This window comes from Nicotiana tabacum, chromosome 23 (genome assembly GCF_000715075.1).
Source record: "Nicotiana tabacum cultivar K326 chromosome 23, ASM71507v2, whole genome shotgun sequence".
Classification (NCBI taxonomy): domain Eukaryota; kingdom Viridiplantae; phylum Streptophyta; class Magnoliopsida; order Solanales; family Solanaceae; genus Nicotiana; species Nicotiana tabacum.
This window is the reverse complement of record NC_134102.1, coordinates 109,228,459-109,240,668: the sequence shown is the minus strand read 5'-3', so window position 1 is coordinate 109,240,668 and position 12,210 is coordinate 109,228,459. Positions and strand designations below refer to the sequence as shown.

Genomic DNA, 12,210 nt, shown 5'->3' with positions numbered 1-12,210 from the left:
TTGAGGCGTTAAATCACATCAAACAACACTAAAACCATGAATCGCGCATCGATTTAAGCCTAATGAACTTATGAACTTTTAACTTCTATATTCGATGCCGAAACCTATCAAATCAACTCTGATTGACCTCAAATTTTGCATACAAGTCTTAAATGACATAACAGACCCATTCCAACTTTCAAAACCAAAATCCGAACCTAGTAACCACGAAGTCAACTCTCGGTCAAACCTCTTAACTCTCCAAATTTCTAATTTTCCAATTTTCACGATTTCAAGCCAAAATCACCTACGGACCTACAAAAAAACTATCTAGACACACTTCTAAGTCCAAAATCACTATACGGAGCTATCAGAACTATCAAAATTCTATTTCGGATCCATGTACACATAAGCCAACATCCGGGTAACTCTTTCAACTTAGGCTTCCAACCTTGGGACTAAGTATCCCAATTCGTTTCGAAACATCTCCGGAATCAAACCAACTACCCCTACAAGTCATATAACAACAATTGAGCATAGAATAAGCAGTAAATGGGGGAACATGGCTACAACACTCAAAATAACCGGCTGGGTCGTTACAGTTCAAGATCAACTTCGTGATTACTGTCCGTGGCGATTATCAAAGCATATGTAACACATAGACCAAACTCACACTCGTATTCAAAGTCAAATTCAAGATTAAGTTTCAAGTCTTAAATTGAAATATTAATCCATCAAGCTCAAGAATAAGATATCAAGTCCTAGAGCAAATAGTTGAAGAGAAAAAACAAAGGATATAATATTTTTTTTAAATGTAAAGCATTTCTAGATTGTACTACAAATTATATTTGAAAAATAAATATCACTTTCATAGTTTTGTGTCACACCCCGACTTTGGGGGGTGTGGCTGGCACCCGGTGCCCTCAGGACCAAGCGTACCAATCCTGATATATGTAATATATTCAACCATACGTGGCCGACAAAGTCTCTGACGAGTGATCACCTGATCAAAAGACAGAACCACTTGCACACAGAAAATAACCAACATACATATATATACAACAAGGCCGACAAGGCCAATATAAACACAACGGGTCCACTAAGTAGGCCGACAAATCCACACAAGACTAATATATATAAGACGACTGTCTACAAGCCTCTAGAGAGTACATAAATAATATTTGGTCAGGAACCAACTATGTATATTCATACAACCACCATACCTATTAGCTCACTAAACAGCTTGGGAAGAAGTGAGCGTGACAATCTTTAGTTGAGTCGGGTTACCTACTGAGAGGTATCATCTAAATCTTTATCTGTACCTACGGTCATGAAACGCAGTGCCCTAACAAGGGCTCGTCCGTACAAAAGATGTACTAAATATGTATAGCAGGTAACACACATAACTAACGTACTCGGCCTCGAAGAGGACTCGGTAATATCAAAATCAGCTATAACGGTGTGCACATATAAGTGTCATACACGACCGACTATACCGCGGCTCGGTAAGGAAATAGATACATATATATATATATATATATATATATATAAGTACAATGCAAGCAATGACTCTGAAGGGCCTTAGAGATCAAATTGGAGTGACTCAAGGTTGTTATCCTCCGATTATCATTATGTAATTGTGTTTATATCAATTGTCCAAGAGTCAACAAGAATCATAAGAAGACATAAAATTCAAAGGCTATCAAGGAGGGAAGTGGTCCCGATAAAGAACGACAATAAGAGCCATAAAATAATATATCAATATGAAACAATGAGGTTCACAAGCTTTAATCTTAAGAATAAAGTTCCTTTTGAAGTAACAGCGTTATAATTACGTTCTTTGTAGATCATGCTAAAAGAAAGAAAGAGTGAGCCTTAACATACCATATCTGAATTCTTATGTATTCACCCGAGCTTAGCCTCCCTTACTCTGAATCTATAATCAACAATAAGGACACCAATGTTACCATAATGAACTTAACAACTTTTTATCGAGCAACAAATTCGTTCAATAAGAAATCTGACAGCATCTCTCCTTAATTTCTTCACTTCCTCAAGTTTATACAATAACAAATACAATACACAACAACTTACAATACATTCTCAGCACCATACCAAGCTCTAACAATCAACAACATACCTACGATTTTCAGAAAATTGGGCAGCACCTATATCACTTCCTTATAATTCAAACCAATACCAAAACCAACAAGAATAACATAAACAACAACATATTCAAGCTGCTACTACATAAAGAACCAGCCGAAACCTAGCTCAAAAACCTTCCAAAACAGTCCCATGCACACAAAACCTGAGACATACTTCCAACTTCAAGTTTAACATATTTGCCTTCAACATCTAGGCTAGCTATGGCCTAAAAACGATTCAACCTAAGTAGAGGGGTAAAGAACATACCTTATAGAATACAAACCCCCAATTTGCAGAGGTTACTTCGTTGCTATGCCACAAATCCCCAATTTGTAGAGCTTACTTCGTTGCTATGCCTTCCTTAATCAGCGGCAAAGAGAGAAAGAGGCGAACTATCGACTAGTTCGGGTTCCTAAGGATTGAATCAATTTGTTTCACCTTCTCCACCTTTGATTTGGCTTCCAAGCCCTAAGGATATGTTTAGGAAGTCTAGATAGAGTTCTAGGTCTGAGTTGGATAAAAAATGAGGCTTGGAGACGAAGGCCACTACTTTGTATAACAAGATAACCCCTCACTGACTTTGTGGGTCCCAAAGGGAGCTGCTTGCGCAGTCTTGCAAAAATACGAATATCTTTATACTCGAATGGCGTATTGATGAACGGTTTAATGCGTTGGAAACTAAATTCATAGATCAATTTAGTGGGCGGATCACCCCGTAAATTCAAGTACATTGAGAGAGAAGCTCATTAACATTAGACCCAATTTTAAAGCAAAATTATGTATGTAACTAGCGATAACTTTTGTTGACTTTGTTTCATAACTCACTTGACTTCAAACTTAACATATGACTATCATACGACTAAAATACCTCATAACAAACAATTAATTGTCAATTTTCCATGCATTTCCATCTCAATTTTTAGCCCAACCACTTGAAGAAGCCTGCGTACATATGACATTTTAGATGAACCATTAAGGGGTCGTTTGATATGCGGTCTAAATTATTCTGGGATTATAATCCTAGGACTAATCCCTTAAACTTGGACTTTTATTTAGTTAGACATTTTAACTAAATTTTGTTCCTATTGACCACCTTAACTCAAGTCCAAGTGTATCTATTAGACACACATTGCTGACATGTTAAAGTGTGTGCGCTACACTATGTATGAGAGTGTGAGACCCTCTTTTTCTTATACGTAAATCTTTTTTTTCTTTAAAACTTCCCCACTCTCTCTCCCTGCCATCCTCTACCTTCCGTCACTAATCCACCATACTCTGTAACAACACGACCCATTCTCTGACAACAGAAACAATCCATTATATTCTTCAAAGACTTGATTTTGTCAAGAGCATAATTAAGGAATGAATTTTTCTCCCAGCGGCTTGAAGAACTTGTTATCCAAAAATTTAGAGCAAATGACATCAAAATTTAGTTGAGCGGTATTTAGGCCACTAATAATGAGCCACATCACAAAGCAAAAGGGTACCACATCATTTATCATTAACTTTTCTAAATCTTTCTCTAATCCCAATCTCTTGGGTAAGTACTGCCACCACAAATCAATATAACCAGTTGAAGAATCCAACTTATAAAGCAAACTCTTAAAGTAAATTGTGTAAGAAATATCTCTTTCAAATATATGTATAATACACATGTATTAAATGCCCTCCCGAAGGTAAATCCAAACTTTAGTTCTATCATGTGGATTCGAAACTGTTGCATAAGTAGCGAAATTTGCAGGCAATATGAATATGGTTGAACATTTACATCCATTTCATGGGGTCTAACTAAAAAGGAAGAAGTATAGGGAATGGGGAGACAAGAACAGCAGATGGAAAATTGGGGGATGTGGGTGGTGCAAGAAGAAGGGTCGGGGCTGGGGTGGGAATTAAAAATAAATTTGTAAAAGAAAGTTTTTTTTTAAAATTCCACATGTCACAAAATAATTCGTCTAGTTTGCCATGTAAAGGCGTCTGATAACACGCACAGGCTCTTTAGAAAAGACTTTAAAAAGTATGTCTAATTGATACATATTTTGGATGATATAAGTGTTCAATAGGAACAAGACATAGTGTCTAAATGAAAAAAATGATCAAGTTTGAGGGGCTACTTATGTATTTGGACTATATATTATTTTTTTCCTTTTGAATTTTAGCATGTTCACGAGGATAAGTAAATGATTTGCAGACATTATTTTTGTGATTGATATTATTGAACACAGTTGAGAAGCTACATATACTCGAGGAATGTCTAGCACCCCTTTAACTAAAGATTTTGACTCTACTGATTAAACATATTCCTTAAGAAATATGTTTTAAATGACAGATGATATAAATTAGAAGGAATATTATTTTATACCTCGGTGTTATCAACTCATTTGCATGAAATTGAAGGAAGATTTATCGTTGTGATTTGTGATACCAATTACTTTAGGCAAGAACTACACTTTCACAGTCGAGGTATCCCTCGGGAATGCACCCCTTGCGTGAGTCTTTGATTGGACCGGCACATGTACCCTTTGTTTACGCTACGTGTCCAAGTTTTAACATGCCTATAATCATTGCCAAAATTGGTTCAATGGAGGGCGTTGATAGTAATTTAAAGGTATTGTAGTAGATGTTTAATTTCATCTTGTCAATCATATTTTTTTAGGTGTATCTTAATTTACACAAATCTTTAAATAATATTTAAATAATTTGAAAAGAAAATAAATTACTTTAACTTATATACTCCTTATTATTTTTCTTGTAATTTTGTCATTTTATGCATTAATAAATTTAAGGAAAAAAAGTAAATTTAAGAGAATAACTAATTTACTAGTTTAGCCTCTCACTCGGTCACCACCTCCTACGTCGCCGTTTATTTTGCATATGGACCTTTTCCGTAACTACTGGACGCACTGCTCTAACCGTCTCTCTCTCTCACACACACGCACACACATGCAAAAACTGCCATACAATGCAAGCAAAGGTTTCTCATTTCCCCATTTCACATTCTCACTTCTCAGCTCTCTCTCTCACACTCACTCACGCAGAGTAACACACACACTGATATTACAGCAATGCACACTACACTACATAAAATTTTCTGTACACGTTTAAACAACATTAAAGTTTGAAATTTACTGAAGAATTGGAGTTTTTTTTCTTTTTCTTTCTAGTCTGAAAATGGCAGGAAACGAATGGATAAACAGTTACCTAGAGGCGATCCTGGACGTAGGACCGCCGATCAACGATCCAAAATCATCGTCGCTCTTGTTAAGGGAAAGAGGTCGGTTCAGTCCAGCTCGTTACTTCGTCGAGGAAGTCATCACCGGTTTCGATGAAACCGATCTTCACCGCTCTTGGGTTCGCGTAAGTCCTCATTTACCGGCCATTTTAATGGCCCTATTCAGTAAATTTATACAAGTGAATTTATGTCTGTGCACAAGATACGGAAATTGAAGCAGATAGAGAATTACATTTTTTTGGGGGGCCTAAATGAAATGCATATGCAATGAAATGAGTATTAAGTTTAGGTCTCTTGAAATTATTCTGTTACAGGCTTCGTCAATTCGGGATTCGCAGGAAAGGAATACGAGATTGGAAAATATGTGCTGGAGGATTTGGAATTTGACTCGCAAGAAGAAACAGGTCCATAATTAGGAATATTATACCCCTGGTTGTACTTTTGGTTCACTAATTGTTTTTTCTTTTTTTGATTTGTTAAAAAAGATTTGATTTCATTAGTTCTTTGACTTCACTTAATTGCATCATTTTTCAATTTGATGAGTTTATGACTTAAAGTCAGGGATGGTTATTCACACGCAATATATAAGTGATACTACCATTTTTTATGTTGTTTAATGTTTATTGCGGACTTTACCAAATACCATTCCGAATGTCACTCCACTAGATTTATTTCATATTTAGAACTTTGCCTGTATCTTTATGAGAAATATTTTGAAACATTTTTATTAATGCCATAGCAATGCCAATAATATTATCCATGCAAATTTCTTCCCCACTGAATGACATCTTTATCCAGTCTGTATATGAAATTCTTTGTTGTCCAATCGATTCCCTTGATATAGAGCTATGAATTTGTACATTCATAATCTCAAGTCACTAAAAGCTGAGCAGCTGCTATAACAAGTATCAGTTTGCAAATTACAGTGGACAGTGTGGTAGCTCTCATTTGCTACCACTTGCTCTGGTTATTGTCAATGTCCTTGGTTACTGAGACATGCTCTCTCTACCATTGTATAATTGGTTCAATCAGAAAGTAATGTCTGCCCTTGCTATGATACTTGCAGCTTGAAGGGGAAGAAGCTCAGCGTGTGGCGAAAAGACATCGTGAACGTGAAAGGGCACGCAGAGAGGCAATTGTTGATATGTCAGACTTATCGGATGGGGAAAAGGTAGATATGGTTGGTGACCTCTCTGCTCATGGTGATAGTGTCCGAGGAAGAATGTCCAGGGTCAGCTCTGTTGATGCGATGGCAAATTGGGCTAATCAATACATGGAAAAGAAACTTTACATTGTGTTGATAAGGCATGATTCTTTTCAGTTCCTGAGATCTTATGTTTTAGCTTATTCCATAATTACTACACTTCGGGTCCTAAGAGTAAGTTGAAGCGTCTTCTTATTATCAGTTCTGTCTAACAGAAACCTTACTGCAGTCTTCATGGCTTAATAAGGGGAGAAAACATGGAGCTTGGTCGGGATTCTGACACGGGTGGCCAAGTAACTTCGATATTTTCTTTGTACAACACTTTGTTGGCACAGTTACTCATATAACTATTATCTGCTACATCATCTTAACTTTTTGATGCTCTGTGTCAGTATGTGTTTCTGTTTTTTGAAGTTGGTTTTAAGTTTTTCATTTTTCAACTCAGGTCAAGTATGTTGTGGAATTAGCTAGAGCTTTAGGCGTGATGCCTGGAGTTTATCGTGTTGATTTGTTGACAAGACAAGTATCAGCACCTGATGTAGATTGGACTTATGGTGAACCAACAGAAATGCTAAATCTAATAGACTCTTCAGATACCATGCATGAAGTAGGAGAGAGTGGTGGTGCCTACATCATCCGCATACCATTTGGCCCAAAAGATAAATATGTCCCAAAAGAGTTACTTTGGCCTCATATTCCTGAATTTGTTGATGGTGCACTTAGTCATATAGTCCAGATGTCGAAGGTTCTAGGCGAGCAAACTGGTAGCGGGCAGCCACTTTGGCCTGTTGTAATTCATGGACACTATGCAGATGCCGGTGAATCCGCTGCTCTTCTGTCGGGGGCTTTAAATGTACCGATGGTTTTAACTGGCCATTCACTTGGACGAGACAAGCTCGAACAACTACTAAAGCAAGGACGGCAACCAAAAGAGGAGATAAATGCAACTTACAAAATAATGCGGCGTATAGAGGCTGAAGAGTTGTCTCTTGATGTATCTGAGATGATAATTACTAGTACACAGCAGGAAATAGAAGAACAATGGAATCTCTATGATGGATTTGATCCAAAGTTAGAACGCAAACTCAGGGCAAGAATGAAACGAAATGTGAGTTGCTATGGCAGATTTATGCCTCGCGCAATGGTGAGCCACTTTATCTTTTCCTTTAGATTTAGTTCTGTCTTCACTGTAATTAAAATATGCTCTCTTTCTTTTCGTATAATCTGTTCCGAAGACTCTCTTGAACACGTTATTCTTGCATCATCCTTGTATCTTTATCTAGTTCTTTTCTTTCCCCATTTGTGTATATATTTACTTTGTTATTTTACTTTGGCAGGTGATTCCTCCAGGAATGGAATTTCACCATATTGTTCCACATGAAGGTGACATGGATGGAGAAACCGAAGGGAATGAACATAATGTTGGGAATGCAGATCCGCCTATTTGGTTGGAGGTTTCAATCACTATCTTCCTTGAATCTATCATCCTCTATGTTGAAGATTTATGTGGCTTCTTTTTATATTTGTGCTTCAACCAGTCATCTACTTAACATTGTGAAGATTTGATGTAGGTCCTAACTCAATTATAATTCCTTGACAGGTCATGCGCTTCTTTACCAATCCACACAAGCCTATGATACTTGCTCTTGCCAGGCCTGACCCAAAGAAAAACTTAATCACTCTAGTCAAGGCATTTGGAGAATGCCGACAATTGAGAGAGCTTGCAAACCTCGTAATTTACAAATTTCCCCTATATATCAATATTTTAAAGCCTATTTTGCGGTTTAATTGTAGTTCTTTTTGTAATATTCGTCTATTCTGTTCCATTGCAGACATTAGTGATGGGAAATCGTGATGTAATTGATGAAATGTCCGGTACAAATTCATCTGTCCTTGTTTCAATACTTAAATTGATCGACAAGTATGATTTATATGGTCAAGTTGCGTATCCTAAGCATCACAAGCAATCTGATGTTCCTGAGATATATCGTCTGGCTGCAAAATCAAAGGTAGAGCATCAAATTATATACAAATCTGTGATCTTGGTGTAAGCTGTTTGTATAGCTTGTTCCGCATAATCTCTTTTGCCTACAGAACTTCCATTCTTTTAACTAGTATACAGTGTTACCGCGAGTAACTGCCAGATTGAACACACATGAATCACTTCATTTTTTATTTGTTTCTGATGATAGACCACTCATTTATAGTGAATCACGTGATGATATGACATATCCTCGTGTTAGAACTTTCTCATGATCCTAAGGCAAGGTGGAATTTTTGGATTGTGGAGCAGAAGTGAAAAGTAGTCGCAATAGTTGGAAGTGTCTGGTGCCTCAGTATTCATGAGGGCTTAGTGTTCAGATTGCTGCTTTAATTTCACGGACCTAAGAATTGATTTCAAAATCTGTCTAGTTCATGATAGGCTGTAATTCTTAAGGTTACTATAATACGATGCATTATGCTTAGAAAAGACAGGCATAAAATGAACAATGACAGACTGAAAGCTTTTCAGTTTCATAGCGACAGTAATGTTTTTTCACATAGTTATAGTAGCTGAGAATTCTAAAAGGAGGAAGGTTGTCTGAACGTTTACATGGCGGGAATCAGCTTCATATCTTTCGTTAAATTTTCACTTGTCAATATCATAATTTTGCAGGGGGTCTTCATCAATCCAGCATTCATTGAACCATTTGGACTCACTTTGATTGAGGTGCTTATGTGTTTCCCTTTTCGTAATTTAACAGATGTATGGTGTATATGCTTACTCCATTTGCAAACTGATTTCTCATATTCAAACAGGCAGCAGCTCATGGTCTTCCCATCGTTGCCACAAAAAATGGTGGTCCTGTTGACATTCACCGGGTTTGTCTCTTGATGGAGCTAACTTATTGCTTGAGGGACTTTTTTGTTTTTCAATTGGAGCTGAATTTAGACATGTCAAGTTAATGTTCGAGGTCTGACTATTAACTTCATTTCAGGTGCTTGACAATGGTTTGCTAGTTGACCCACATGATCAACATTCTGTGGCTGATGCACTTTTAAAGCTAGTAGCTGATAAGCAGCTTTGGGCAAGATGTAGGGGTAGCGGATTGCGAAATATACATCTCTTCTCTTGGCCAGAGCACTGTAAGACGTACTTAGCGCGAGTGATGTCCTGCAAACAAAGGCAGCCGAGATGGAAACGAAATGAGGATGAGTCTTCTGATTCAGAACCAGATTCACCTGGAGATTCCTTGAGAGATATTAAAGATCTATCTTTAAGCTTGAAGCTCTCATTGGACGGGGATAAAAATGAAAAGAGTGGCGCTTCAGTGACTGCCCTGGATTTCGTGGAAAATGCCAGCAAAAACAAGATTCAATTGGATAATGTGGTCTCACCACTGCCAGTAAGTAGGTCAATGGAGAAAGCAGAGCAAAGTAAGTTTTCACTGTCAAGGAGAAGGAAGCTAGTTGTAATTGCTGCGGATTGTGATACCGCAGCTGGTTTGGCAGATATTACCAAAATAATTACTGAGACTGTCAAGAAGGATAATAGTGCTTCACACTGTGGCTTTATCTTGTCTACAGCCTTGACCATTACTGAGGTGCAGTCATTTTTGGAGTTGGCAAAGTTCAAACCATATGACTTTGATGCTTATATCTGCAATAGTGGTGGGGAGGTTTATTATCCATGTTTAAATTCTGAAGAGAAATCTTCGGGGCCTCCTTTTACAATAGATTCAGATTATCAATCTCACATTGATTATCGTTGGGGTGGAGAAGATCTGAGGAAAACAATAATTCGTTGGGCAGATTCTCTAAATGACAAAGTTAAAAACAAAGCTGAGATAGCTATAAAAGAGATTGACTCAGCATCTTCACATTGCTGTTCTTTCAGAATAAATGATCACTCATTAGTAAGTTCACCTCCTCATAAAAGCATCTATGTTCGGTGATACTACCTCTAAGTGTTCAACTCATCTAAGTAACTCTAATGTTTTGAGTTTAATCTCCTCCTTAGGTTCCTCCTGTGAAGGAAGTTAGGAGATTGTTGAGAATTCAGGCACTAAGATGCCATGCAATATACTGCCAAAGTGGTAGCAGGCTGAATGTGATTCCTGTTCTCGCTTCAAGATCACAAGCCCTCAGGTAATATCCTGCCCATCTTCTATGTCTTTTGAATCTTTCTTTTCAACAAATTCTCACAGTGCTAGTATCAAACTGTCAATCCTGTTAGACGTGGATCTTGAGTCTTATTTATGACTTAACAGGTAATTAGCTAAGGTAAGTAAAATTTGTCTAAGGATTTTGACTTTAGTAGATATTTACTTTTGACTGAGACTAAGAAGTGAGGTGACACTGAAGATATCTTGAAGAAAAAAGGGATCTATTTCTGAAATAAAGGATTTGCCCAACAATTCCCCCTTTATCACCTTGACTATTGCTTTGAAAATCTGAGGATTACATAGAAGGGGAACCACGACTAGCTTTCTTGATTGAATAAATGACTTTTGATTTTTTAAGTTGAAATACAAGGTTAAAAAGTTCATGGGAGTAAATTTTGATGGATATAGATGATTCATATAACCCCAATTAGTGAGAGATTAAGGTGTAGCAATTAATTTTGTTGTTGTGATCACTTGTTTTATATGCATAAGTAAAAGCTATATTAACTATTGACCTTACATTCAGGTACATGTTCATTCGATGGGGCATAAACTTGTCAAATCTTGTGGTTTTTGTGGGAGAAAGTGGAGACACAGATTATGAATTATTGCTTGGAGGAATACACAAAACTGTGGTATTGAAGGGAGTTTGCAGCGATGCCTCTAAAGTTCACTCAAACAGGAACTACCCTCTGGAACATGTTTTGCCAGCCAAGAACCCTAGCATTATTGAATGTGGAAGTTGCAGCAATGAGGACATTAGTGTCGCACTAAATAACCTCGGTTTTCTCTAGGGGCTAGATTACCAGTTCTGCTCCGTGTCTTGGTTGCTATGTGTTCTCAGTAATCTTTTTACATTCATGTACTTTTCTGGATAATATTTTTTATTTTCCATGTTGGTGCTCCTCCCATCCCCACCCAAACACCAGGGTGGTATAATTAGTCTGTATTTTTGATATTATTAGTAACTGCAGTTGCAATTCTGTAAATGACTGAGCTACAATATAAGATAAAATTCAAGTTCTATTTGTGTTTGTTATTTCAGTAGACACCTAATCTGAATATTTTGTGAATGTTAAATCTCTGATTAACTGGTCTATGAAGGGAGTGTAAATTCAATTTATTAAATAGTATCTAGTTATCAAAAAGATGAAAGCATTTGCGCGCGTGTTTAATCAAATTTCACGTAAAGAAACTGTGATAAGACGATCACCATGTCTTTTTCACACAATTACTGTAATTCAACTATTCCATTTCTTAGGATAACTTTCTTATTGCCGGCCAAAATCATACTTTAAACTGATTAATTTACTAATAAGAAACAAGAAACATCTTTCCTTGCAAGTATGAAAGTGTTTCAAGAATCTTTTTTACTTACATTTCTTCATGTCATCCTTCATATTCCTTTTCCACAAATCTGCTTCACTATCTTCAAATGTGTCGGATCAATGCGCAATGTTTTTTTAAAAGCTGGTTTAGAGTTGCTTTTCTGGTAAGTTCCCTTT

At 37.0% G+C, this 12,210-nt stretch overlaps 1 protein-coding gene across 1 annotated transcript; it reads left to right on the top strand.

Annotated features, from left to right (window-relative positions):
- Window positions 1-4,969: 4,969 nt before the first annotated feature.
- On the top strand, window positions 4,970-11,749 carry LOC107805820 (putative sucrose-phosphate synthase 1). The gene is made up of 14 exons (XM_016629905.2): window positions 4,970-5,098; window positions 5,289-5,481; window positions 5,671-5,760; window positions 6,423-6,661; window positions 6,790-6,853; window positions 7,006-7,704; window positions 7,898-8,014; window positions 8,161-8,292; window positions 8,393-8,569; window positions 9,217-9,270; window positions 9,360-9,422; window positions 9,539-10,456; window positions 10,561-10,688; window positions 11,232-11,749. Exons 2-14 carry the CDS (start codon window positions 5,296-5,298, stop codon window positions 11,497-11,499), a joined length of 3,135 nt encoding a protein of 1,044 aa, XP_016485391.1. The 5' UTR covers window positions 4,970-5,098; window positions 5,289-5,295; the 3' UTR covers window positions 11,500-11,749.
- The last annotated feature ends 461 nt before the right edge of the window (window positions 11,750-12,210 follow it).

Coding starts and splice junctions, on each gene's coding strand:
- LOC107805820 (XM_016629905.2), top strand. CDS start 5,296: ATGGCAGGAAACGAATGGATAAACAGTTACCTAGAGGCGATCCTGGAC. Junction 6,662..6,789: donor CTTTACATTGTGTTGATAAG/GCATGATTCTTT, acceptor ACCTTACTGCAG/TCTTCATGGCTTAATAAGGG. Junction 9,271..9,359: donor TTGGACTCACTTTGATTGAG/GTGCTTATGTGT, acceptor ATATTCAAACAG/GCAGCAGCTCATGGTCTTCC.